Here is a 24872-nt window from a genome sequence, read left to right as displayed (position 1 = left end):
TCATATATCCTAACAATAATAATAATAACAATTTAATTACTCTAACCAATCAAACATCACAATAGAAACAAATCTGAAACATGATGAGACATTGTTTAATGGTTGCGCTTCGAGCTAATTTGAAACATGATGGATGATACATTGTTCTATGCCTATATCTAGCTTGTAAGATACAAAAAGATTAATGTCTTTGACAACATTTTGACATGTTGTGTTTAGTTGTGACTCGTGTAAGTTATCTACACAAATAAAGTCAGAACGTCTTTTTCTCCATTCTATAGAAATGAGAAATTCAGTATTATCAGTTTTGTCCCTTACTTACTTTGTTGACAATCTTACTTAAAAAGAACCAAAAAGAAAAAAAAAAGAATCTAGAGTTCAATCTTTAAACTCAATAATCTTTGAAGAAGATACTCTCACTTGGCAGCAACACAGCATTACCTCTGACGGTTTTCTCCGTGGAAGTTCTGGTAATTGGCGAATTATGAAGATGTGAAGCCTTAGATGCGAGTAGAGAACCTTCTTAGATGTGATTTCGGGTTGACCCGTTACTAGATTTTTCGGAAGGTGAATATCTTTATTTTTTACCAACATGATTAATGGATCACAAAGTTTCAATATATATTAATGTGATCTATACAGATAGTGGACGCTGCGGTGTGTAGCTCTGGAACTTCCGGAGGGAAACAAAAGAGCAGCTCTTCTCGAGAAGAAGGGAAGAGGGGAATAGAGTGACTAACCTTGAATCAATATCGATATTTTTCTAATGGTTACTCAAGTTATTTTAATTGCAATTTGCGATTGTGAAACATAGTTATATATACATGTATTATTGCATACAGTTTATTGGTTTTGGATTTAGATATGAGATATCTAACTGATGAGTGATGATGGTTCGATAAATGTTTTGAGTTAAACCGGTTAAAACCGATCTTTGATTTGATTTGATATCAAATTTTTAATAAATAAAAGTGAAAAGAGTGTTAAACCGGTTTGCTAGTGACAATAAACATGTAGGAACCAAGTAACATAAAAATTCATTCGTCTCTCTCGTCTACTTCCTTTCTTTCGTTGCTAACTTGCTTTCTTTTCAAACTGAGATTCTAGTAGACCCTACAAACAGAATCTAACAATAAGTTTTCGCTCAAACAACATATCTTCATCTTCTTGGAGGTGATATCTTAAATTTTCTCGATCTTCTCTGAGATTTTTCAGAAGCTTTCGCGTAGAGGGAGGTGACTTAGAGCAATGGCGTTCTCGAGTATCCTCCAGAAGAAGATAATTTTTCGTGGTGCGAGCTGCTTCCTCTCATATCAAAATCTAGGTACGAAATGGTGTGAAAAAACAGATTGATTCTCATGTTCGTTCGTTTAGGGAGTAGTTTGAAGCGAAATGTACTCTATCGTAGTAGTATTTTCTCGTCTGGTTTCGCTGGTAGTTTCTATGGAAATCCACTTCCAAGATCGTTGGGATATAGGTTAAATCGTAGAGCAAGATCGCTGGTGTTTTTTTGGGAGATAACAATGGATATGACCGAAACGAAGATAATGATGATAAAGAACGGAAAGCTCGTAGATGTAGAGATTCAATGATTAAAGAGGTCTTTGATCGCTCAGTGTTGTTTGGTGTTGAAGCGGCACATGCTAAATTGTATCACATATGCTAAATTGGTCCAAACAACTTGCAGAATCTCTTTCTGGTAGCAACACCCAGGGAAGAAAGGTCTTGGTTGATAAAACACCTGAACAGTCTGAACTTGATGTGGCCTACATGGAAGCTCTGGTAACTGGTGAATTATGAAGATGTGAAGCCTTACGTCCAACACGTCGGCGAGTGGAGAAGATGTGATTTTGGGTGGACACTTTATTAGATTCTTTGGAAGGTGAATATATATTAGTGTGATATGTAAATATTGTGGATTTTGTGGTGTGTAGCTCTGAATCTTCCGGAGGGAAACAAAAGAGCAACTCTTATCGAGAAGGAGAAAAAAGGGAGAGTAGAGAGTAATCTTGAATCGATATCCATATTTTTCTAATTGTTACTCAAGTTATTTAATTGCGATTATGAAATATAATGTCTTGTAATAAACTTACAACACCATCTTAACTAAATACACTAACACTCATACACACAATCTCCATAACACAAGTTAGCAACTTTGAAAACACGCCAATTGCAACATAATCATGCAGAAAATAATTCACAAACAAACATAAACACAACCCACTAAACTTACAAACAAGTTTTTAAAATGGTAACAACATTTATTTCAATCCCAAAATAGCCGAACGAACATAAGATGCTCTCGAGACACATTATTTTGGTCAAAATGTTTCCATTCTCAGATACAAGAAGTTGTACTCAGTTTGTGCATTTAAAATAATACATTTGTGGCTTTTTTACCGCCTATTTATTTCATATTTTTGCCATTTTTCTTTATTAATAAACTCATTAGTATGATTAAATCCCCTAGACTATATTTGCGAAGTGATTTTGCCATATGTCCTCTCTACAATTATTTTTACAGAAAAAATAATGACATGGCTAACAAGATTGATGACATGGCTTATAGTTAATATGACATGGACAATCACATTTATTACTGACATATAGTTTTGGTAAACTTTATAAAATATGGCAATAACTAATACATTACATTTAATGTTAATTTATATTTTTGGTAAACTTCTTAAAATATGGTAATAATTCATAAATCATCACTAAAATAAATATATTGAAATATGCATTAGAAATTTCGAAATAAATTATTTAATTGTATTTTTATAATTATACAATTTTTATTACTAATACTTTCAAAAATTTCTACATCTTTTTTAAAAAATTAATAAATTGTTGATCGTAATTTCATTAGTTTCTTTTAGATATCCACAAATTTTATAAATATTGTTTAGTTATAATTTTTAATCTCATATACTATATTTGCGAAGTAATTTTGCCACATGTCCTCTGTATAATCATTTTTACAAAAAAAATGATGACATGACTAACAAGACTGATGACATGGTTTATAATTAATATGACATAGACAATCACATTTATTACTGACATATATTTTTGGTAAACGTTATAAAATATGACAATAATTAATACATTACATTTAATGTTGATTTATATTTTTGGTAAACTTTTTAAAATATGGTAATAATTCATAAATAATCCCTAAAATAAATATATTGAAATATGCATTATAAATTTCGAAATACATTATTTAATTGTATTTTTATAATTATAAAATTTTTATTACTAATATTTTCAAAATTTTCTACATCTTTTTTAAAGAATTAATAAATTGTTAATCATAATTTCATTAGTTTTTCTTAGATATCTACAAATTTTATTAATATTGTTTAGTTATAATTTTTAATAACTATACAATTTTTATATGATTTTTAGTAATTTTATACAAGTTGATTTAATACATTTAACCAAAATAAATAGATAAAAATTTATCTAAGATTAGAATTTTAAATATATTACATATATATTATTAAATGTAATTTAAAATAAATAAAATTATTATTTTTCTTAATTTTGTGCTTAAAATCAACTTTATATTAAACATTAGTCAAAAATAATAAAATATATTATATTAATAAATTTCATTTTAAATATAATTTAACTTTTAAAAAATTTATTACTGCACATGGTGCAGGAAAACACCTAGTACATGATATATAAGAAAACATTACCATAAAATATCACAAAGAAGAAACAAAGAAAGGCGAAAAAACAATAATAATTGATAATAATACTAATTACTAATATTCTCCAAAAAAAACTATAATAACTTTGACAAGAGTTCCTCTAAATAAATACTTCATTCTCCATTATTTTATAAACCCTCACAAAAGATACAATGGTATTAGAAAACTCGATCACATTTTCTTTTGATTGAATTTGATTGATTATGTATTTTATAGTGTTATAAAACTTAAAACAATATAAAATCTTACACATCAAACATCCTACCAAATTTCGGTGAAATTTTTATGCACTTTGTAAACTAGACAATTCAAACATAAGTTTTATTCTGAGTTCTATTATTGGTAAAGCGAAACCGAATTAAAACCAGATTAAACAATTATAGTTTACTTAGGGGTCTAACTTTGCATTACAAAAGTTACGGTTTGAAACGGAAAATTCATGAAATGCAAGGGGTCCAACCGTCCAAGTAATAGTTTTCCAATGACAGGAAGTGGCTACGTAGTGGTGGACAAAACACGTGTAGTAACATATCTGCGTGTGTTTGTGTCTTAATAATCTCTTCCCTTAATTGTTTGAAAACAGATCTCCGTTTCTTAAAAAATCATTCTCCTTCTCATCATACCATTCTTACGTTGCTGGTGCTGATCTTAACAGATCTCGGATCGCAATCATGGACGGCGAAGATTTTGCCAGAAAGGTATCGTCCATCGTCCATCGTCCCTATACTTGCTGCTTCTGTATGATTCAACGGTTATTTTTCTGTGATGCCGTCAATTATATTTCTTAGGGATGTTTGGGAACCTATACTATTTTGTTAATGATCTAAGAAACCAATGTGATATGCATAATTTAATTTTAGGAAAAAAAGAAATTGCGATCTCATTCAGGTGTGAGGTTGCATGCATGCGTATCAATTTTCAAGTCTAGCTTCCCCTGAACTATGCAAAAAGATGAATCTATCTTAGGTCTTGTATGCACTGTTATGTCGTCTTCTCATTTTGAAACATTATGTCACTATTGATAGTGTGATGGTTTACAAACGATCGCATTTCCTGTTGCATGCACGTTTTGCTTGGTATATTCGAGGCCCTGGTGTGTTTTGTTCAATTTCTTGTGAACAGCACTTGATTTCCTCTGTCCTAGATCTTTGTTTCTATGCTTGATATGATATGCACTCGTTTGGTTTGGCAATTCGTAGGCGGCTGCTGAAGCCAAAGGAATGAATCCGGGACTAATCGTGCTGCTTGTTATCGGAGTTCCACTTGTTGGGCTCCTTGTCGCCAACTACGTGATGTACGTGTATGCTCAGAAGAACCTACCTCCAAGGAAGAAGAAGCCCGTTTCTAAGAAGAAGCTCAAGCGGGAGAAGCTGAAGCAAGGAGTCTCCGTGCCTGGAGAATAAAAACCTACCTTAGCTTCATCACTCTTTGTGTCTTGTCCAGAACTGGATAAAGTCTTTTTTTTTGTTTGCTTTAATAACATTTTTCTTCCTTTAATTGTGTCATGAGATATGTATGATGGAGACACATAAGAAGTTGTCTTCTCCTAAGTTTTGAATATGGTTACAAAGAGAGTTGTTCTGGGAAGCTTAAAGGGACATGCATCGAGCTTCAGCTTCAGCTAAGATACATAATAATCACATGTAACTCCACATTTCTTCATATTGTTACATATGACTCCACAAAGCGCCTCTAATGTTACAAGAATTAAAGAAAGTTTTGTGTATCCACTCTAATGTATAAACTGGAGACTTCTTTTGTGTTGCGGCCTACTCTCATTAACCATCTCCAACCAGACGTTATGCAAGACTGTATATATATCATCCCTCTCTGGATGAAGAACGTCCTCAGCAAAGAATACATGCCTTTCATCCTTAACTTCAATCCAGCTCTGTCCGGGAACCTTTTTAACATCATGCTTTCTCATCGAGCTCCTCATCAACGCAGCGTCTTCCCAGTTTCCAGAAGAAGCGTGTATCCCACAGAGCAATACATGAGCTGTAGAGTTGCAAGGATCGATCTTCAGAATGTTTTCAGCAGCTTTTCGTGCGAGATCAACGTTTCCTTGGGTTTTACAAGCAGAGAGGAGAGTCTTCCACACGACTACATCAGGCTCCAACTCCATTTTGTCGATGAATTTTTCTGCTTCATCTAAATGCCCAGCACGTGCTAGCAAGTCGACTACGCAAGAGCAATGCTCTTTCGTCGGTGTTATCTCGTGTTCACTTTGCATGATTGAATATAGCTTCAAGCCTTCTTCCACTAACCCAACATGACTACAAGCAGTAAGAACACCGACGAACGTTACATGGTTTGGCTTTGTTCCTGAACTTTTCATTTCCTTGAACAATGTGAGAGCTTCTTCTCCAAATCCAGATTGTGCATATCCAACTATCAAACTGCTCCACGAGACTACATCTTTGTTATCCATCGAATCAAATATACTCCTCGCTTGCTCCAACGACCCACACTTGGCGTACATATCAATGAGTCCGTTCGTTATAAACTGTTCAAGAACCAATCCAGTTTTTAGATTATAGCAATGGACTTGACTTCCTAGTTTTAGAGATGAAATCTCCACACAAGCACGCAACAGATTACCCATGGTTATGTGATCTGTCTCACATTGAGAGAAGAACATCATCTTAAACAATCTCAACACCTCTGCTGGCTGTTCATGCCGCAAACACGCCGTCAGAATAGCGTTCCAAGAAACGGAATCTGCTTTTTTTCTAAACTCTTCAAACATCCTAAAACAAAGATTCAAGTCCGAGCAGCAGCCGTACATGGTAAGCAGGGAGTTGCAAACCGAAAGATCTGTAACCAAGCCGTACTTAACGACGAAAGAGTGAATCTGCACGCCTCGACGCAGTCCCATTTCGTTCGTCTGACCACAGAGCAAAGAGCGCAAGGAGGTAGCGTCAGGAGCAAAACCAGAGCTCCTCATCCGAGAGAAGAACATTACAGCCTCATCAGCGTAACCGTTATTCGCTAGTCCAGCTATGATCACGTTCCACGACGCTGTGTCGGGCCTTTCTATCTGATTAAAAACTCCCCTAGCGGAGCGAAGAAAGCCGCATCTAGCGTACATGTCGCAGAGAGAGCAGCCTGCAAACGCGTCTTCGGAGAAGCCAGACTTGATGCACAAGCCATGTATTTGGCTTCCGTAATCTGCTCGAAGGAGACTGCTGCAAGCTTTCAAAGAGCTACCAAATATATATTCATTTGGCTGGCAAACACCATAAGACAACATATCTTTTAAGTGCCCCAGTGCCTCAAACTCATACCCAAGTTGCGAGAACCCTGCGATGATTGAGCCCCAGGAGATTACATCCTTCACTGGGACACCACAGAACACTCTCCTTGCATCTGAGATTTTACCAAAGCTAACATACATAGCAATCAGAGCATTTTGAGCGAAAAGACTAGAACTAGGTTCCACCTTGATGACTTGACCATGCAGTTGCTTCCCTAACGCAGCATCACCAGCACTGGCGCAGGCTTTGATGATGCTTCCAAATGAGAACTGGTCAGGAACCAAACCTGCCTGAAGCATTTCCATGTATAATTTGATTGCTTCCCCTTCCTGACCGTTCTGAGAGTAGCCAGTGATCACAGACGTGTAAGATACCAAGTTCCTCTGAGGCATGAAATCAAAAACTTCTCTAGCTTCCCTCAGCGAGCCGCATTTACCATACATGCTGAGAATGTGATTGTTGAGAACGGTATCGTGCTTGCAGTAGGATTTCGAAATTTGATCGTGTATCTTTCTGCCTTGTGCTAGAGACCTCGAAGAAGAGCAAGCGCAAATTAGAGAAGTATAGGTTTGTAACCTTATCTTGAAGGTTGAGTTCTTTTGCGCAGAGTCGAACGCTTCCATTGCTTCCTTGTAAAACTTTTGTTTACAGAGGGAGTTGATGTGATCATTCATCGACTCTTCGGTCTTGATGGTTGATACAACACTTGATGTTGACGGTATCTGATTGTTTCTGAAGGCGGCTCTAGCTCCTGATCTTAACATTTTTTCCATTTCGATCAAGCTCTTTTGATCCTAGCAAACACCTCTTTGCGGATGGTTCAGCTTGAAAGGGATGTCGTTCAGAGAAGCATCCAACAAACTAAGCAAAGGATTCACTATCTTAGCAAATGCACAAGAAGCCATTTGCGAACTCTTGTGTAGCCGAACAAGAAGTTTTACTGGTGGCATTAGAAGAGGTACCTATGCCGACGAGTAAATATTGCAGGCATTTTATCGAGCAGGTGGTGTGCAATGTCAAAAACACGAAAGAGACGGTAGTAAAGCTTTGATCTTTCAATTAACATGAGCAAAGCGTTACCAATTTGCAGTAGAAACTAGAGAAACACAGATGCTAAAACCATGTAATCTTCCCCCAAGTTCGAAACACAAAGACAAAGCACATAATCTACGAAGATGTTAGATTATGTTTCTTTTCAACCGTAATGATAGTGGTTCAAATTCTGGTGACGGTTTAATCTTTGGTTCAATTAGTTAAACCAGTGGTGAAACATGAAAGAGAGAAGGGGTGGGCCTTAAGTTTACTTTCTGGCCCATCAAAGAAGATGGCGTAACCCGTGATTTATCCAAGTAACATTTGATCACGTGTTCCGATCGATGGATAATTGGATATGATCAAAACTGTAACATGTGACTAAACTAAAGAAACAATAATTCGGATGTAAGATAATTCATACGGCAAAATCTGGACCACCTGGGCCATATAATGATAACATGATCAAAAAGGCTGTTAAAAATTAAATTTATTGAAATGTAGATTTTATAATACACAAAAAAAAAATGCTAGGATTGTCTTTGTTTTGTGACTTGTGTTGCGTGACCGTTCGTTCGTTTGTTCTGAAGTGAGCAATATGAGGCCGAACAATGGCACGTGACTCGGGCCCGTCAACAAGCGCGTAGCTAAAAAAACGCCTCTTCCACGTTCTTTTACTTTTCGTTTCATTCTCTCAATTATTTCCAAAATAACCCCCTAATATTTAGTGATGGCATTATCATTCCCCCCATGAGAATTTAATCATTCCAAAAAACAAATCGAGTTTTCAGTAGAACCACAACGAATCCAAGGTCAAATGTATGCCACTAATGTGAAAAGGTTTACAGAAATAAATATTTCAAAGTATTGAAAATGAAGGAAGAGATGTGGAAACAACACAATCATTACTTTAGGCGTTATTTTTGATAATACTTTATTTTTTCAACAAAGTTGAAAACAAATTTTGCACACTGAGAAAAAAAGAGAGGCTTCGTGAGTCAGTGAGAAAAAAAAGCAAATCCGACGAGTCTAAAGATCAGTTCTAAACTTCATTCTGCAATTCTTCAGTTTCGTTTGTCTTTTCTTTTTTCTTTATTAATTCGATTTATTCAACTTTTTTTTTTGAACACCAATTCGATTTATTCAACTAAAGGAAGCTAAATCGACGGACAGGTAAAAAGAATATTTCTTCACGACTCTGTCAAAAGAATATTTCTCTTCTTTATTTTTTTTTCATTCACCTGGTTTGTTACCAATTCTAAACTGATATTTTCCTTGATTTGTGAAAAAAACTTATCATTCTTGAGGTTTTGGATGTGATCACAGTTAGAACGCAACATTCATTTTGCGTTTCTAGGTAACTTTACATGTTTGTTTTGCTCATTTGCTGTAGAATTGTATGAGTTTAAGGTTTATATATGCTTATCTCTACTCCAATTCAGTCGTAATGATAATTATTTTCCTGCAAAAAAGTAAAAGTGTTTTTGTTGTGTGTTTTATTCTTCTTTTTGCAGAATATGTTACAAGATTCTAGTTTTAGGAAATATGTAAATGATTAATTTTCTGGGTATTGTTACTTGTGGATCTGTGTTTCTTTTTTGGGAAGATCCACCTAATAAAACAAAATCTCACATTGACTAAATGCCAAGATATTGTCTCTTCTCCCACATAATTCCATTTTTCCTTTTGAAAGTAAAAACAAAAAAAACCAGAAAAATTGGTGACTTGACAACCAAAAAAGATTATGGGTAAGATATGGAGCTTTCTTTGCTTGTAATAGGGTTTATCTTTGTGCTTTGATACATCACATTGACGGCTACATCTCTTCTAAATAGACTTCAGAATGTTTATCTTTCTGTCTCTTCACCTTTCGTTTGGTGGCAATAGTAGTCTCTTTGAAGCTAACTAATAATGTATATTCAAACTCTTTTTATTTGTTTTTGTACACTTGCTTAAGCTTTCTATTTCCTTTGAGTCTGATGTATAAATCCTTATGATAATCTTTTCTACTTCCAGTTTCCTCTTTTGCTTCTTTTTCACACATTCACTTTGTCTTCATGTAGTTTTGTCAGATTAGAAGCAATCATTACACAGTTGATTACACACAGCACAAAGAGGGTTTTAAACTCTTGATACCAAAAATGCAAACTCCAAAATTAAGGTAATGATCCCATCTTGTTCTTGAAATTCTTTTTTTTTTTTTAATTATTTTCAGTGTTCTTGATGTGCTTGTGATTGTGTGATAGGCCTGGTTCTTTGGAGCTGCCACATAAGAAATCCTCTTTACCAGCTCCCAAACTTGCTAGGAGAGTTAAGCCAAGCGGGTTAGAATCTGATCCAAAAACCAAGACATCACCAAAAACTCAAACCCCCAAAGTAGCTACTGCTGATCGCCGCTCTCCAAGAATCCCTCTTAATGAGGTACTCTTGACGTTACATTGATATTAAAGATTCTTGACTTGGTCTAAGCAATTTACTTTGGATTCTTGATTTGTATTTGTATATTTCAAGATTCAGAAGAAGAGGACAGGGAGGGTACCAGAGCTTGAATCACAGGTATCTCAGCTTCAAGAAGAGCTCAAGAAGGCAAAGGAAGAGCTAAACAGATCAGAAGCATTAAGGAGAGAAGCTAAACAAGAAGCTGAAGAAGCCAAGCAGCAGCTAAGGGAGATCAACACCTCAGAAGATTCAAGAATCGAGGAGCTGCGTAAACTCTCACAGGAGCGAGACAAGACATGGCAATCTGAGGTTGATGCTATGAAGAGACAACACGGATTGGACTCAGCTGCTCTGTCTTCCGCCATCACCGAGGTTCAGAAGCTGAAGTCCAAGCTCTTTGAGACTGAGTCCGAGCTAGAGAACTCTAGGTTTGAGGTAAGGTCTTTAGAGAAACTTGTTAGAGACTCATCATCATCATCAGGTGAAGTGGAAACTCTGAAAGAAGGAATGGAACTTGCGAGGCAAGAGATAAGCCAGTTGAAATCTGCCGTTGAAGTAGCGGAGAGGAGGTACCAAGATGAGTATATACAGAGCACGCTGCAGATAAGAAGCGCTTACGAGCAAGCAGAGGCGGTTAAGACAAAGTATTCACAGAGAGAGGCAGAGTTAGCTGAGGAGCTGAAGAGAACTAAAGCTGAAGTTGAGGTTTTGCGCAAAGGATATGAAGCTGCTGAAGATTTCAAGAAGCTTGAGTCAGATTTAGTGGAAGTGAGAGGGGGTTTGATGGATAAGGAGATGGAGTTGCAGAGGCTGAGAAGTGAAATGGAGAAGAGAGTTGAGAGCGCAAACACTGAAGCCATGGAAGCTGAGCTAAGGAGAGTGAAGGTTCAGTGTGAGCAGTGGAGGAAAGCGGCTGAGACGGCAGCTTCTATACTGAACAATGAAGAAGAGAGGATTGATTCTACTGAGAATGGTAAAATGTTGAAGAAGTTTGGTGTGTTACTCAAGAAAAACCACAAGTAATAATTTGATTCTTTTTGGATTCTATTTTAAGATATTGAAAAATTGGCATTGCTGTTGCCTGTAAATTTGTAAAATTCGATTTGATTTCTATAAGTTTATTTTCTCTTCTTCTTGTAAGTGTTGCCACATTTGGTGTTGAAAACTGTATTTGTTAAGTGATATTTTGCATTCAAGAATCAAGAACTCAGATTATTTTTGGCTGAAGTTTACTCACTAAATAAACTACATTTCTTTCTGTGGACCTAACAGAATTACATTGTCTATTTTATTGGCAGTTTTTGAGCTCTAGATATTAGTATCCAAGTAAATAAAATAATATATTTGAACTTTACTGTAAAATAATAAAACTAAGCAAAGTATTACTTAAATAGTTCTAAACATTATGCTTGTAGACCTAGCTAATAACTTCCCAAATTTCTAGTACGAATATTTAAAAATTGTTGAGTACTGTTTTAGCCTTTTAGGTATGCGGCGAACCAAAAATTTTGGTCTTCAGATTATGTTCGGGCACATTTATAAACCAAATCAATTTATACCAATATTTTGAACCGTAAATAATCAAATTATTCGAATTTGACTGAATTTAATCGAAATTAAAGAAGATCAAAATTATTGAACTAACCGACCCGACTAAACCGAACTAACCAACCCGCATGCTTATTATTTTTGATATACATATTTTTCCTTTATTTTAAAAGAACCTAAAAAGAGTATATACTACTGTCTCTATTATATTTATATAATAATAATAATAAATGGACGGTGATAAAAAAGTCTAAATCCCTAATCTCGCAATCGCAGAGCTTCTCGCCTCTCGTCTTCTCCAGCGTCCGATCAATCTTCTCTTTCTCCTCCGATCATCCCCTCACTCTCTCCCGCCTTTTTCAAATCATCATCTCTTTCTCGCGCTCGCTCTCAGGTTCGTTCTTCGATTCTCTCTCAATCAATTCCCGAATGAATGTCGTTTTAACGCTCTTCTGTTGTTAGATGGCGGACTCGCAGGCTAAGTCGTCGGGGATGAGTCCCGGAGTAGGAGGCGGTGGAAGCCACGAGAGCGGCGGAGATCAGAGCCCGAGGTCGATGAATGTTCGTGAGCAGGATAGGTTTCTCCCGATCGCTAACATAAGCCGAATCATGAAGAGGGGTTTGCCTGCTAACGGCAAGATTGCTAAAGACGCTAAAGAGACTATGCAGGAGTGCGTCTCTGAGTTCATCAGCTTCGTCACCAGCGAGTAATCTCTTTGAATTGGGATTTAGGGTTTTGAGTCAATATCTGAATTTGTTGGAATATTCTGTTTTATATTCCTTAAAGTGGGTTCCTTTCATTGTGCAGAGCGAGTGATAAGTGCCAGAGAGAGAAGAGGAAGACTATTAATGGAGATGATTTGCTTTGGGCTATGACCACTTTAGGATTTGAAGAGTACGTTGAGCCTCTCAAGTTTTACCTGACGAGATACAGAGAGGTATGTTCCACTTCAGCTTATTCAGTTTGTTGAACCAAAGATATAACTCACTAACTCTCTGTTTTTCTTCTCTTTCTATGCTATATGGATTGGAATCTTGCAGATGGAGGTCAGTGGTTCTCATTTTTCACTTACCGCTCTTCTTTTATGTTGTATGATTGTGTCTCATTAGGATTGTTTCTGCCATTTTGATAGGGTGACAACAAGGGATCAGGAAAAGGCGGGGAATCAAGTGCTAAGAGAGATGGTCAACCAGGCCAAGTAATCTCTCCAATTGACATTGTTTTTTCTTTCTTCTTTCTTTTGCATTGTGCTTATGTTTCGCGTGGGCTAATTTAAAATTTTCCCCATATTTACCTTTCTGAACAGTTTCTGCAGCAGGGCCAGCAAGGCTCTTTCTCACAAGGTCCTTATGGAAACGCTCAAGTAAGTGCTTTCTCTTAGCAAAGGTTAATTTTTACTTCTATGTAGTTCTCGCATAGAGGAGAAATAAGAGTACACACAAGAATTATAACAGTTCAATGGTATAAAATTTGTTCGGACTTTTAGTATCCAGAGCTTAAACGACCGTAAATATTATGAAATAACCAAAAGAAAAACTGATTAAACTGTTTTTTTTTGGGTGACTGTAGGGTTCGCATATGATGGTTCAGATGCCGAACGCAGAGTAGTAGTAGAACGATATTCATCACAATCTCCGGAGATTCATCTATCTATTCATGTTCTTGTTTCTGAGAATCTGAGCGATCCACTGTTCATATATTTGAACTGTGGTATCTCTTGTATATGAGAATTGTGTTTTAGTTTGAGAAGAGATTGTGGTTTGCTCAAAATATGAGAATTGAGAAGCAACTTTTGTTTCAACATTTGATTGTTTTAGTTTCTTAACTTTAACTTTTGGTCTTAAGAAGAAAAGCCTATTGATTCATCCGCAATTGCGTGACTTTGTTTCATAAAAACGATTAGTTTTATTTGTTCTACACTTGCTTGACTTCAGTAATGAAGGATAGTACTGATACGGTTTAGCTGGAATTGGTTGAGGTTTATAAATCTGGTTCAAGAATTAGAGCGAACCGAGAAGTCGTATTGATTAAAGTACCTAAACCGGATCAAACCGAACCAAATAGAATTCTAAACCATAAGGATTAGGGAACCAACCAAGTACCAACCGCGCTCACTAACTCAAAAACCCTCGATCTCTGGATAGGTGGGAAGAAAAGGAATCTAACATTCATTCAAATCTCTTCTTCTTCCTCTTCTCTCTCAAATCACTGGGGATCTGGTGCATTTCGATTTGTCTTCTTTAACTCTCTCTCTGCTCATGGAAGACAACGAGAACAAGAAAAGCGAGGGGGAGGTCGAGGGCCTTGGTCTGATTGATGTCGCTGCTGAGGACGATAGCCTCCTCTTCTCCTCCTTTCCCAACCCCACCAGCTACGAGTTTTCCGGTAAATTAGCGATTGATTTTGGGTTTTAGATGGGTTCTGGGTTTAGTTAATCTTTTCGCTTGATTGTGGTTTGGTAAAGTTTTAGTCTTTTGCTTACAGTGTGGTTAACCCTCTTATTTAATGCTAACATTCAGAGGCAGATGAGGATGAAAAGTGTTTGAACAATGAAAAGGATCAAACTTTCTTGAGGGAGACAGATCATTGTAATGAAGAGATACTGGTATCTTCAGTAGAAGAGAAGGAAGACGTGCTTCAACCTCGTGAGTCGCCTGAGCCTCAGAAGGTCACCAAGAGTGGGAAGTATAACTTGCGCAAAAGTCTTGCCTGGGACAATGCCTTCTTCACTAGCGAAGGTTTATTGAGTTTCGAAGCAGCTACCTTTTTTGTTTACACTTTTAAGTGAAATTTGCTAATTGGTGTATTGTCGAAATCAGGTGTTTTGGAACCTGAAGAAATATCCAGTATGATGGAAAGCAATCATAAGAGTGAGAGGAAGGGTTTGCCGACTATTCAGGAGGATGTTAACAGATCTACGGAATCCATTTCTACTTTTCAAAGCGACTGCACTGTGGAAAACAGTCAGGAGTTTGTTTTGTTTGAAGATGTCAGAGCGTCTATTCAAAGGTCTGCTAAAGCTTCTGATGCTCCTACACCTGGAATAGATAATGAACTGGTAGCAATAGAAGTAGCAACCAGCCCAAGTAAGTCTTTTTTTAGTGTTAAAGGAACTAGCATTGCCTGTTTAAGGGGATATACGCCTTTACCAAACATTAGCTTGCATCTTTGAGTATAATCAGTTTCTATGGTTTAGCTCGAGCTTTATTTTTTTTTAGTGGCTTTCTACATAGCACTAGGTCTACCTTTTAGTTTGTGGTTCTCCACCATTAGAGCCTTTACAACTATGAAACAGTTCTCTACGTCTTTCTCTTTATGGCTTCTTGGAGAGCTACGTTTCCTATCTACTTTGTGAAGAGTTTATAGATACTGTGTTCTAGTTTGTGTCATTGGAAGTTACTGTTTCAAGGTGTATACATTTATGTTAAGTTTTGTGTCCAAGTTAACCATCTTTTGCATACCATGTTTGAAATTCCAGCTTCAAGTACAGTGGAGGTCCTTGCCTCTCAGGAGAAGGTAAATCTGCTAACAACTGCGCCTACTAACTTTTCTTGACCTTCCTCCTCTCCTAAGCCTTTCTTTGATTTATTTACTTCTTAGATGAAACCAAAAGCCAGTCCTAAAAAGCTGAGTATTAGAGCAAACGGATCAGGGAAGGCAACAAAACAGGTATATCATCTTCATTCACTTCCTCAGTTGCATATTAACTACAGTCTACAGGATTTATAATAATGGTTCCTTCTGTTGGTTAATGAACTCGAACTGTGACAACTGTCTCTGTTAGATTTATCAGTTAGGAGCTTGTCCATAACTTGTCCTGTTGTACAATTATACAGCCTGTTTCTGCGACAAGAGGTCTCAGTACATCCGTTGCCAAGCCTACACCTAACAGACTCGGCAAAGCCAGGCTCTTGTCAACTACATCAACGAGCAGGGCATCCCTAGATGTTAACAAAACTAAACTCGAAAAAGATTCCAAATTACCTGCGGGTTAGTCTCAGAACTCTTGTTATCTTAAATGTTGTATTACTTGTGTCTGTTTCGACCATATTTGATGACTTTGAAGTATATGCAGGTAAAGAGCCTTCGGTTCCTAGAATACCCATTTCACGAAGACCCACATTCCCAAAACCTGCTGTGGTTAAGTCAACTTTGCGTGCTTCAGCTGCCTCAAAGAATGAACTGACATCTTCCTGCTCTTCGCTAGAGAGCTGTGCCAGTGCTGCTTCATCCAGCACTTCTCACAAATCTGCTCTAAATCCGATAAAGAAGAAGAATGATTCAAGTTCCAGAATAGCAAATAGATCTACATCTAGAGGTATTATGGGCCAGCCAAGAATCCCACCGCAGCCAACCAAGAAGACGACCAAGTCCAACCTTTCGTCTGCTGGTTCTATCAGTGACTGTTCATCAGAGTCATCACGAGCTTCTGCAACTAGCCAAACGGCTAAAAATATCCAGAAAACTGTCTCTGGTGCAAATGATACTGTGAGGTCTCTCAAGAACTCTAAGGATGCATCTGTTGTTCAAGCTGGTGCTAAGGAAGGCACGAAACGAGTTTCAGCTATCAATGGTGGTTTGGTCCCTCCAGGTTCCATGAAACAGTCAGGTCTCCGTGTGCCAACACCAAAAATCGGTTTCTTTGATGGAGTAAGTTCCCAAAACCAAATTTGCAACTTTTGTTGCTCCTAGTGATTGGTACCAGCTCTTTAAGTATTGTCTGATCTATTTCTATCTGGAATCTGAGTATGTAGTTGATGTCTCTCTCTATCTCTCCTTGGTAAACAGGGAAGACAGGGATCATCTTCATCTGCTGGTAAGAAGGTTGGAAAGTCACCGGTACAAGAGTCTTCAAATTCAAAAACTAAGGCAGCAGGTTCAAGGCATGTTGTCTCTGCCTCGTCTCCAAAACTGCAGAACAAATTGTATTCCAAAATCAATGCAGAGGATCAGCTTGAGGGGTGATGGAATCAAGATGATGATGCCTTAATCAATAGTTCTTTTATATAATGGAGTTGTGTTCTCTTCTTTTCTTTTAATAGAACTTACCCCCCTGAATGTTAGATTCTTATGTAATGTAACCCATCCCTTAAGTAAAAGAAAACAGTAATGTTATCAATTGTGCGCAAGAGAAACTTAAATCAAACTAGTTTATAAGATATTGTTAGTTGTTACTACAATATTACACAGTACCTGGTCTTAACTCAGTATCTCATATTTAATCAAGAAGAGAAAATCAGAAAATCTTGGTTTCTTTTTGCTAAAGGACAGATGAATTAAAAGTTGAACTCTCCGAATAAACTCATCCTCAGGCATATAGATGTCCGTGTCAATGTGATAACGTGTATTGGTGCACAGAGTTATCAGACGAGACTTGATAATATTCATCATGTATTAGTACAGTTCAAAAGGAAAGTAGCATTGCACCAGTCTCAAAATAGATTACTTACAGTATGTTCTTACACAGAAGCAAAAGTAAATTAATGAACTTACAGTATGTTCTTACACAGAAGCATATACAACTCTGTTTTTTGTTTTCAAAGCTTTTGACTCATTTGGTTTATAATAAGTTCTCTCCTTCATAGTCTCTCACATCTCTCTCTCTCTCTCCAAGTACTACACTCACCTTCCATACTCTAGCTCTCTCTCTCTCTCTCTCTCTCTCTTCCAACGTCCTCCATGGCTGAAAATGAAGATGATGTTGTCCTTCCTCGTTTCTTCAAGGTTTTCCTCTCAGAAACAGCCTCTGAATCAATGGTACACATCTTCTTCTAGTATTAACTAGATAGTTATGGCTTAAGGGAAAGACTCTTTAGTGGGTTTTGTCTTCATCATGTTTCTTGCATCAAGCAGTAAGATAAGGAACAAGTGAAAGTGATAGAAAGATTCTTGATTTGTTCCTTTGTTCAAATCTTGATTTTTAGTTACCAAACAAGTTTCTGATGTTCATACTTTGATTTATCAGGCCATCCCAATGTCCTTTAATGAGCATCTTGAAGATCCACTTCCACAGAAAGCTAAGCTCCAAGGCACTGGAGGTGGAGTTTGGACTGTGACCTTCACCACAATACGTGACTGTGCTTATTTCACATCTGGATGGTCCAAATTTGCAGAGGACCATGAACTCAAGGACGGTGAGTTCTTGACCTTTGTCTATGACGGTCACCACACCTTTGAAGTGAGTGTCTTCGGTCATGGTCGTTGTAAAGAGACAAGAGCTGTGGTGGAGACAGTGGACCTTTCTGATTCTGGTGAAGAAGAAGAAGAAGAAGATTCTTCAGTGGAAGATGATGGTGAAGTTGAAAAAGTGAGCCAGAGTATCTATCCTGTTGACAGCAACCAGACAGTATCAGATGATGCAGGTGAGAATGTTAATTCTTAATAATTACTAATCAACACACAAACCAATGCTAAAGCACGTCTTTGACTCAGTTGTTGCATGGCTTTCGAGTATGGAGGTCACTGGAAATCCATGCTTTACCACCAACCTCAAGCAGAGGACATATGAGCTGGTAGAGAAATGAGTTTATATTCGGTTACTGTCTTAACTTTATGGCTTACTCATGTTCTGTTGGTCTTGTTCTGTGCAGTTGATTCCGGCAAATGTGGTTAGAGAACATGCGCTTACGTTTGGAGACAACATCAAGTACATTGATGCAGAAGGGGTCATGAAAGGGGTAAGAGGGAAGTGGGCTGAGGATAGGGTTTGCTTCAAAGGATGGGACAGTATCTGTAGGAGGAACAGGCTTAAAGAGCGAGATACAGTCAACTGCGAGATGCTTCATATCAGGAAGAAAGTTCACTCAGTCAAAATCACAGTCACATGTGGTTGAGTCTCTTATCATCAGCTCATCACCATCATTATCAAGATACAACGGGAGACATGCTTAAAAAAAAAGCCACAGAGGCATTCCATAGTAAGCATTCAAAATACAACAAAAACATCAATAAGTTCATAACAGTCCTGAAACAAACAAACATGACTGTTATGAACTTATTGATGTTTCTGTTGTATTTTGAATGCTTATTATGTAGTGCCTCTGTGGCTTTCTTTTAACTATGTTTCCTGTTGTATCTTGCATGCTTATTATGTAATGCATCTGTGAATTTTTAAGTATGTTTTTTATAGTATTTTGAATGCTTATTATGTAATGCATCTGTGGATTTTAAAGTATGTTCCATATAGTATTTTGAATGCTTAGTATGTAATGCATTTATGGATTTTTAGATATTTTTCCGGAGGTGAAAAAACCCAACAAAGCTTGATATAACACTGAGACAGTGAAGCAAAAAATGTAGTTTACATCTCTGACACACTAAACATGTAACTCACTTCCTGTGTGTAGTTAATTATGTTCATTGGAGACTTAAAAACATCATTAGTTACGCTAGAACATTCCAATGTTGGATGCAATACAATATCACTACATAATTTCTACAACATTCCGATGTCGCAAGCTGAGGAGTACTTGATTAACATAAGACTGACTGAAGATACAAACATTATAAGCATAAATATATATATTTTGATTCACAATTCAAACCAGCCAGTAAAACTAAAGACAGATGAAAAACTGAATACTAAAAACCTTTATTATATATAAAACATTCAAACACAAATATTGATCTTATATTGTATATAGTAGCATTGCATTTGTTCACCAGTGATGAAGAGTTGGTACGAGCTCAAGAGGGACTTTCTTGGCGATGTTTAAATCTCCAGCTTCGTCCATGTCAATGTCTTCAATAGCCATCCCATTGGGCAAACTCCAATCAAAGAAGTAAAGAAGGTTAAGAAGGCCAAGCTCAAGATTAGCCATTCCCAAGGCCATACCAGGACAGCTCCTACGTCCAGCTCCAAACGGCAAGAGCTCGAAATGCTGACCTTTGAAGTTGATACTTGTATCTGAAAACCTCTCAGGAATAAATTCTTCAGCTTTAGTCCAGCATTTTGGATCACGTCCTATGGCGTAAGTGTTGATCTTGATCATGCTGTTCTTGGGAATGGTGTAGCCATGAACCTCTATCTCGGACATTGTTTGTCTTGGGAGCAAGAGAGGAGCAGGTGGGTGTAATCTGAATGATTCTTTGATCACTAGCTTCATGTACTCAACTTTCTCTAGGTCTTCTTCTGTGATTCTCTCTTTGTTGGATCCGAGTGTTGTTCTAATCTCTTCTTGGAGTTTGTTCATTATTCTTGGATGTCTGGTTAGCTCTGTCATGGTCCATATCATTGTTGTTACTCCTGCGTTTATCCCAGCCAAAACCACATCCTGATAACATGACATACGTATAACTTAAGACGAAGCAACAAAATGAACTAGATGTATAAATGGGTCATATTAAGTGTTGTTGTATAGTACAACTTTTGTTACAAAATAATTGTTGTTCTATGATTTTAATATAGTTTTTTCACTAATTTAATATCTTTTATCCCAAATTAAATTAAAAAAAAAATAATGTTATATAATTTTAATAGTCAAATAAGGGGGAAACCGAATACTTAATCGTTTTCTTAATTTATGTGAAGATACTTTAAACAAAATCTATTTTGCAAAGGAGAAAGTATAATTAAGAGAAACTCACTGTCATCATTGCTTTGAGATGATGAGAGGTGACCTTGAAAGAACCTGATTTAGTGGGTCTATTGATCATATCCAACATAGCACTAACTAAGTCTGAACGATCTTGGGTTTGTCCAGCTTTCTTATGCTCATCTATCACATGTTGAAAGAAACTGGTGAGCCTGGAAAAGGCTTTGTTCATCCTTGAATGCTGACCCGAGATACGGTCAACAAGCCAGCCGAGACCCGTGGGGAAGAAGTCAGTGAATGCCAATGCGCATACACTGGTTTCTGCCTCTTGCACCAGCACTTCAACTCTGTCCATATCGATGAAATCACACTCATGGAAGTTCTGTCCGAAGGCGAGTCTAAGTATGACACCGGCGGCGAAAGAGTACAAGGCTTTTCTCAAATCCACTAGGGTTTGTGTTTGGGCAGATTTTGATATTTCCTTGACTAGCAAGTCACCTTCTTCCTCTCTGATATACCTGAAAGACTTTTGCTTTTGCGGACTAAAGAGCTCGAGTCCCACGAGTTTTTTCATCTCTCTCCATTCCTCACCATACTGAGTGAACCCAATGTCTTTGAAGTTGTGAGTAAACAATCCGTTGCCCACCAACTTAGGTCGGTTGCATGTCTCTAGGTCATGAGTCTTGAGAGCTTCTTTAGCTGCTTCCTTTGAAGAGAACACGACCATAGGGACGACCCCAAAGCGAAGAAGCATCACTGGTCCATGTTCTAAAGATAGCTTGTGAAGAGTGCTGTGAAGCAGTCCTCCAAGCTGGTGCAAGTTTCCAATGATGGGAAGACCTGTAGGTCCTGGGGGAAGCTTCCTTTTCGAGGGTAAAAGCTTTTTAAAAATGATCAGAACGAGAAGGGAGATGAAGAGGAAATAAAGGTAGATAGACATTATTATTCTTACTAGTACTAATTATGTGGGATTGAGCATTTTGTTATCAGAGAGGATCCATATAGGCGATGCATGCATGTGGTTAGGCTTTTGTACTTAAATGAATGTTTTATTTATTATACCAGATGAACTGAATCAATTAAGGCAACCGTCCCGAGACATATCATGTTCTTGGGTATGTGGCTGGAGAAAGTGCTATCTCAAAAACACAGGTTAGATATAGAGCTCTCTCTCTAACCAAACCGACAACATACAATACGTGACAATAAACAAATCTATCATTTTCTTATGGATCTGATTCTTGTAAGTTTGTAACCAGAAAGTAATTAGGTTTGATAATTATATAAAAATGAAATATTCCATGGGAAATATGAACTATTCCAAAAAAATTTAACCTCAAACCAGGCTTGGTTTTTTTAATATAATATATAAATATGATTTTCCCATGGACTGCTGTTGATATTTAGCTAAGAATCAAGCTGAATAGCTCTTATGGTAAGTATCTAGTGTGGGGGCTTATAAATGAATAATCACATATATATATGTGATTCAAAACTCTGACTACATAGAGTTTGGATCACATTATGATCTTCCATTTATAAGAAACATATAATATAACATTCAAGTTATGTCTTTAAACAAAACCATGTTTCATGTTGACATATCAGAAGTAAAAGTTGTTAACATACGATCACTTTATTACGACCCATCACTTTATTACGACCCATACTTCTAATGACGTAGAATAATTTTAAATTATTTCAAGAGCTTTTTGAGGAAATCAGTGTCTCGTAATAAATTGATCGTATGTTACTTAACCATTTACTTCTGATATTATGGCAACATGAAATTTAAAGACCACTTCAATCATTCAATGTGGGAGGGGGAAGGGGAGAAATTTTCAAATTTAGAATAGTACAAGTTTCAGTGAAGATATAAGCATTATGAACATGAATATATACTTTCTTTAAATACAAGCCATCTAGAATAAACGTAGAACAAAAACGAAATAAAATATAAAATATACAAATCAGGTCTTGTATATATATTATTGTTTAGAAACGATAAAGAGTTGGTACGAGCTCAAGAGGCACTTTCTTGGCGATGTTTAAAGATCCGACTTCGTCCATGTCAATGTCTACAATTTTCATTCCATCGGGCAAACTCCAATCAAAGAAGTAAAGAAGGTTAAGAAGGCCAAGCTCGACAATGGTGGTTCCCAAGGCCATCCCGGGACAGCTCCTACGACCAGCTCCAAAGGGCAAGAACTCAAAATGCTGACCTTTGTAGTTGATAGATGTATTTAAAAACCTCTCGGGAATGAACTCTTCAGGGCTCTTCCAACATTGTGGATCACGTCCTATCGCGTAAGTGCTGACTTGGATCATGGTGTTCTTAGGAATGTTGTAGCCTTGGATTTTGATGTCCGACATTGTTTGTCTTGGGAGCAAGAGAGGAGCAGGTGGATGTAATCTGAATGATTCTTTGATCACTAGCTTCATGTACTCAACTTTCTCTAGGTCTTCTTCTGTGATTCTCTCTTTGTTGGATCCGAGTGTTGTTCGTATCTCTTCTTGGAGTTTCTTCATAACTCTCGGATGTCTGATTAGCTCTGTCATTGTCCATATCATAGTGATTACTCCCGCGTTCACTCCCGCCAAAAATACATCCTGAATAAATTACAAACCTAATAATTTACATTTCTATTTTATTAAAATAAAATATTGTTTGAAACTAACTTTCAGTTATGTTATTTATGATTTTTTCTATTGAAATTCTTAGATTTTTTATATATATTAACTGTAACAAAATTTTATAATTACTTTTATTTATGTATTTAATAATAATTAAATAAATTTGTAAACAATGTCAGAATATAATTATAACTTAATTAGATTTTATATCTTAATTAAAAATGAAATTAATCTAGTAAGAAATTTAAAATTAAAAAATATAATAAATATATATAATTATATATAATCAAAATAATTATGCGAATTTAAAACGGAGACAGAAATCTAGATTATTAAAAAATAAAATTAAATTGAAAATAAGATGTGTATCTTGCGATTCAAGTTATTATATCGTTCTTTAGGTTATCTTCTTAATTAGAACAATAAAGTTTGGTAGTAAGAAGTTTGTGCACACTCACTGACATGACTCCTCTGAGATGATCGATAGTGATCTTCAAAGAACCAGTTTTGGTGGGTTTATTAACCATATTCAACATGGCACTGACGAGGTCTGAGTCTTCCTCAGGTTGTGAAACCTTTAAATGATCATCGATCACATGTTGGAAGAGACTTGTAAGTTTGGAAAAGCCTTTGTTCATCCTTGAATGCTGACCGGAAAGCTGGTCTATAAGCCATCCAAGACCCGTGGGTAAGAAGTCAGTGAATACCAAAGCGCCTGCGTTGGTCTCTAGTTCTGTCACCATCTCTTCTACTTCCTCCATATCTATGAACTCGCACTCATGGAAGTTATGTCCAAAGGCGAGTCTAAATATGATCCCGGCGGTGAAGGAGAATAGGGCTTTCTTCAAATCAACTAGGGTTTCTGTTTGAGCAGAGTTTGATAATTTCTTGACCAGCAAGTCACTCTCTTCCACTTTGAGATACTTCAAAACCTTTTGACTTTTGGGACTAAATAGCTCGAGTCCAACAAGCTTTTTAATCTCTCGCCATTCCTCACCATACTGAGTGAACCCAATGTCTTTGAAGTTGTAACTAAACAACTTCAAACCGGCCAACTTAGGTCGGGTACAAGTCTCTAGATCATGCGTCTTGAGGACTTCTTTAGCTGCTTCCTTGGAGGATAACACGACCACAGGGACGACACCGAAACGGAGAAGCATCACGGGTCCATGTTTTAAGGAGAGATTGTGAAGAGATTTATAAAGCAATTTTCCAAGCTGGTGCAAGTTTCCTACGATGGGAAGACCTATAGGTCCCGGAGGAAGATTCCTTTTTGAAGGTGAAAACTTTTGAAAGAAGAATAAAGAGAGAAGGAAGAGGAAACTTAGTAATAAGAAACTCATTTTCTTGTTTGTGTTTTTATCTCTCTTGTTCTCTGTTTTTGGAGTGAAGAGCAACTTGTTCTCAAATAGGCAACTAATTAAACCAATACATGTGGTTAGGTTTTTCCACAAAACCAAAGTTTTTTTCAATTATGTTAGAAACTTTTGATTTAAACAACTCTCTGGAGGCTTATCTTGTTGATGTATGGATGGAGAAGTATAAGTCCATAAACACAATTTAGTTATAAAGACCTCTCTATGACCAAACAAACAACATAACGTTGCGATAGAAAAAGAAAACATTATTGCGGATCAAGTCGGAACTGATCGATATGTGTAGCCACCAAAAGACATGTTGTGGATCATCAAATTTCTAATTT

The 24872-nt window shown here is 36.8% G+C and overlaps 8 protein-coding genes across 14 annotated transcripts; 5 read left to right on the top strand and 3 right to left on the bottom strand.

Annotated features, from left to right (window-relative positions):
• Window positions 1–4234: 4234 nt before the first annotated feature.
• Window positions 4235–5375, top strand: LOC103841261 (DNA-binding protein S1FA1). Its single transcript, XM_009117781.3, has 2 exons — window positions 4235–4423; window positions 4925–5375. The coding sequence occupies exons 1-2, from the start codon at window positions 4397–4399 to the stop codon at window positions 5126–5128; spliced, it is 231 nt and encodes a 76-aa protein (XP_009116029.1). The 5' UTR covers window positions 4235–4396; the 3' UTR covers window positions 5129–5375.
• LOC103841262 (pentatricopeptide repeat-containing protein At3g53360, mitochondrial) lies at window positions 5193–8278 on the bottom strand. Of its 2 annotated transcripts, XM_033281088.1 has the most exons (2): window positions 5463–8278; window positions 5193–5422 (listed from the first exon to the last, which is right to left on the bottom strand). In XM_033281088.1, the coding sequence occupies exons 1-2, from the start codon at window positions 7753–7755 to the stop codon at window positions 5418–5420; spliced, it is 2298 nt and encodes a 765-aa protein (XP_033136979.1). In that variant the 5' UTR covers window positions 7756–8278; the 3' UTR covers window positions 5193–5417. The 2 variants fall into 2 exon arrangements, with proteins under 2 accessions (XP_033136979.1, XP_009116030.1); XM_009117782.3 differs by having other exon boundaries at window positions 5336–8273.
• Window positions 8279–9933: 1655 nt separating this feature from the next.
• On the top strand, window positions 9934–11670 carry LOC103841260 (interactor of constitutive active ROPs 5). 2 transcript variants are annotated; one of them, XM_033281160.1, is made up of 3 exons: window positions 9934–10175; window positions 10261–10435; window positions 10532–11670. In XM_033281160.1, the coding sequence occupies exons 1-3, from the start codon at window positions 10156–10158 to the stop codon at window positions 11474–11476; spliced, it is 1140 nt and encodes a 379-aa protein (XP_033137051.1). In that variant the 5' UTR covers window positions 9934–10155; the 3' UTR covers window positions 11477–11670. The 2 variants fall into 2 exon arrangements, with proteins under 2 accessions (XP_033137051.1, XP_033137050.1); XM_033281159.1 differs by having other exon boundaries at window positions 10526–11670.
• A 526-nt stretch (window positions 11671–12196) lies between these two features.
• LOC103841259 (nuclear transcription factor Y subunit B-10) lies at window positions 12197–13874 on the top strand. 5 transcript variants are annotated; one of them, XM_033281204.1, is made up of 8 exons: window positions 12197–12395; window positions 12464–12708; window positions 12789–12939; window positions 13043–13048; window positions 13135–13200; window positions 13309–13388; window positions 13422–13463; window positions 13498–13867. In XM_033281204.1, the coding sequence occupies exons 2-6, from the start codon at window positions 12464–12466 to the stop codon at window positions 13381–13383; spliced, it is 543 nt and encodes a 180-aa protein (XP_033137095.1). In that variant the 5' UTR covers window positions 12197–12395; the 3' UTR covers window positions 13384–13388; window positions 13422–13463; window positions 13498–13867. The 5 variants fall into 5 exon arrangements, with proteins under 5 accessions (XP_033137095.1, XP_033137094.1, XP_033137092.1 ...); XM_033281203.1 differs by having other exon boundaries at window positions 13422–13867; XM_033281201.1 differs by lacking the exon at window positions 13422–13463 and having other exon boundaries at window positions 12198–12395; window positions 13309–13365; window positions 13572–13874.
• Window positions 13875–14115: 241 nt separating this feature from the next.
• Window positions 14116–17121, top strand: LOC103841258 (nucleolar protein dao-5). The gene is made up of 8 exons (XM_009117778.3): window positions 14116–14387; window positions 14522–14740; window positions 14822–15088; window positions 15481–15518; window positions 15603–15671; window positions 15839–15992; window positions 16078–16652; window positions 16791–17121. The coding sequence occupies exons 1-8, from the start codon at window positions 14261–14263 to the stop codon at window positions 16965–16967; spliced, it is 1626 nt and encodes a 541-aa protein (XP_009116026.1). The 5' UTR covers window positions 14116–14260; the 3' UTR covers window positions 16968–17121.
• Window positions 17122–17418: 297 nt separating this feature from the next.
• On the top strand, window positions 17419–18946 carry LOC103841257 (B3 domain-containing protein REM20). The gene is made up of 4 exons (XM_009117777.3): window positions 17419–17759; window positions 17968–18364; window positions 18435–18514; window positions 18593–18946. The coding sequence occupies exons 1-4, from the start codon at window positions 17682–17684 to the stop codon at window positions 18833–18835; spliced, it is 798 nt and encodes a 265-aa protein (XP_009116025.1). The 5' UTR covers window positions 17419–17681; the 3' UTR covers window positions 18836–18946.
• A 549-nt stretch (window positions 18947–19495) lies between these two features.
• On the bottom strand, window positions 19496–21491 carry LOC103841255 (cytochrome P450 71B8). The gene is made up of 2 exons (XM_009117774.3): window positions 20589–21491; window positions 19496–20275 (listed from the first exon to the last, which is right to left on the bottom strand). The coding sequence occupies exons 1-2, from the start codon at window positions 21474–21476 to the stop codon at window positions 19661–19663; spliced, it is 1503 nt and encodes a 500-aa protein (XP_009116022.1). The 5' UTR covers window positions 21477–21491; the 3' UTR covers window positions 19496–19660.
• Window positions 21492–21570: 79 nt separating this feature from the next.
• LOC103841256 (cytochrome P450 71B8-like) lies at window positions 21571–24528 on the bottom strand. Its single transcript, XM_009117776.3, has 2 exons — window positions 23629–24528; window positions 21571–23146 (listed from the first exon to the last, which is right to left on the bottom strand). Exons 1-2 carry the CDS (start codon window positions 24511–24513, stop codon window positions 22532–22534), a joined length of 1500 nt encoding a protein of 499 aa, XP_009116024.1. The 5' UTR covers window positions 24514–24528; the 3' UTR covers window positions 21571–22531.
• Between the last annotated feature and the right edge of the window lie 344 nt (window positions 24529–24872).

This window comes from Brassica rapa, chromosome A09 (genome assembly GCF_000309985.2).
Source record: "Brassica rapa cultivar Chiifu-401-42 chromosome A09, CAAS_Brap_v3.01, whole genome shotgun sequence".
In the NCBI taxonomy this organism is placed as follows: domain Eukaryota; kingdom Viridiplantae; phylum Streptophyta; class Magnoliopsida; order Brassicales; family Brassicaceae; genus Brassica; species Brassica rapa.
The sequence above is the reverse complement of the archived record's forward strand: the minus strand, read 5'-3'. Positions and strand labels throughout refer to the sequence as shown.

Excerpts from the sequence above, each read along its gene's own strand:
- LOC103841261 (XM_009117781.3), top strand. The coding sequence starts at position 4,397 with ATGGACGGCGAAGATTTTGCCAGAAAG. Across the intron at positions 4,424-4,924 it reads GCGAAGATTTTGCCAGAAAG|GCGGCTGCTGAAGCCAAAGG; the intron begins GTATCGTCCATC and ends GGCAATTCGTAG.
- LOC103841262 (XM_033281088.1), bottom strand. The coding sequence starts at position 7,755 with ATGGAAAAAATGTTAAGATCAGGAGCTAGAGCCGCCTTCAGAAACAAT.
- LOC103841260 (XM_033281159.1), top strand. The coding sequence starts at position 10,156 with ATGCAAACTCCAAAATTAAG. Across the intron at positions 10,176-10,260 it reads ATGCAAACTCCAAAATTAAG|GCCTGGTTCTTTGGAGCTGC; the intron begins GTAATGATCCCA and ends ATTGTGTGATAG. Across the intron at positions 10,436-10,525 it reads CAAGAATCCCTCTTAATGAG|ATTCAGAAGAAGAGGACAGG; the intron begins GTACTCTTGACG and ends GTATATTTCAAG.
- LOC103841259 (XM_033281201.1), top strand. The coding sequence starts at position 12,464 with ATGGCGGACTCGCAGGCTAAGTCGTCGGGGATGAGTCCCGGAGTAGGA. Across the intron at positions 13,201-13,308 it reads GAGATGGTCAACCAGGCCAA|TTTCTGCAGCAGGGCCAGCA; the intron begins GTAATCTCTCCA and ends CTTTCTGAACAG. Across the intron at positions 13,366-13,571 it reads GTCCTTATGGAAACGCTCAA|GGTTCGCATATGATGGTTCA; the intron begins GTAAGTGCTTTC and ends GGGTGACTGTAG.
- LOC103841258 (XM_009117778.3), top strand. The coding sequence starts at position 14,261 with ATGGAAGACAACGAGAACAAGAAAAGCGAGGGGGAGGTCGAGGGCCTT. Across the intron at positions 15,519-15,602 it reads TCCTTGCCTCTCAGGAGAAG|ATGAAACCAAAAGCCAGTCC; the intron begins GTAAATCTGCTA and ends TTTACTTCTTAG. Across the intron at positions 16,653-16,790 it reads AAATCGGTTTCTTTGATGGA|GGAAGACAGGGATCATCTTC; the intron begins GTAAGTTCCCAA and ends CTTGGTAAACAG.
- LOC103841257 (XM_009117777.3), top strand. The coding sequence starts at position 17,682 with ATGGCTGAAAATGAAGATGATGTTGTCCTTCCTCGTTTCTTCAAGGTT. Across the intron at positions 18,365-18,434 it reads GACAGTATCAGATGATGCAG|TTGTTGCATGGCTTTCGAGT; the intron begins GTGAGAATGTTA and ends TCTTTGACTCAG. Across the intron at positions 18,515-18,592 it reads AGCAGAGGACATATGAGCTG|TTGATTCCGGCAAATGTGGT; the intron begins GTAGAGAAATGA and ends TGTTCTGTGCAG.
- LOC103841255 (XM_009117774.3), bottom strand. The coding sequence starts at position 21,476 with ATGTCTATCTACCTTTATTTCCTCTTCATCTCCCTTCTCGTTCTGATC. Across the intron at positions 20,276-20,588 it reads ATCTCAAAGCAATGATGACA|GATGTGGTTTTGGCTGGGAT; the intron begins GTGAGTTTCTCT and ends TCATGTTATCAG.
- LOC103841256 (XM_009117776.3), bottom strand. The coding sequence starts at position 24,513 with ATGAGTTTCTTATTACTAAGTTTCCTCTTCCTTCTCTCTTTATTCTTC. Across the intron at positions 23,147-23,628 it reads ATCTCAGAGGAGTCATGTCA|GATGTATTTTTGGCGGGAGT; the intron begins GTGAGTGTGCAC and ends TAATTTATTCAG.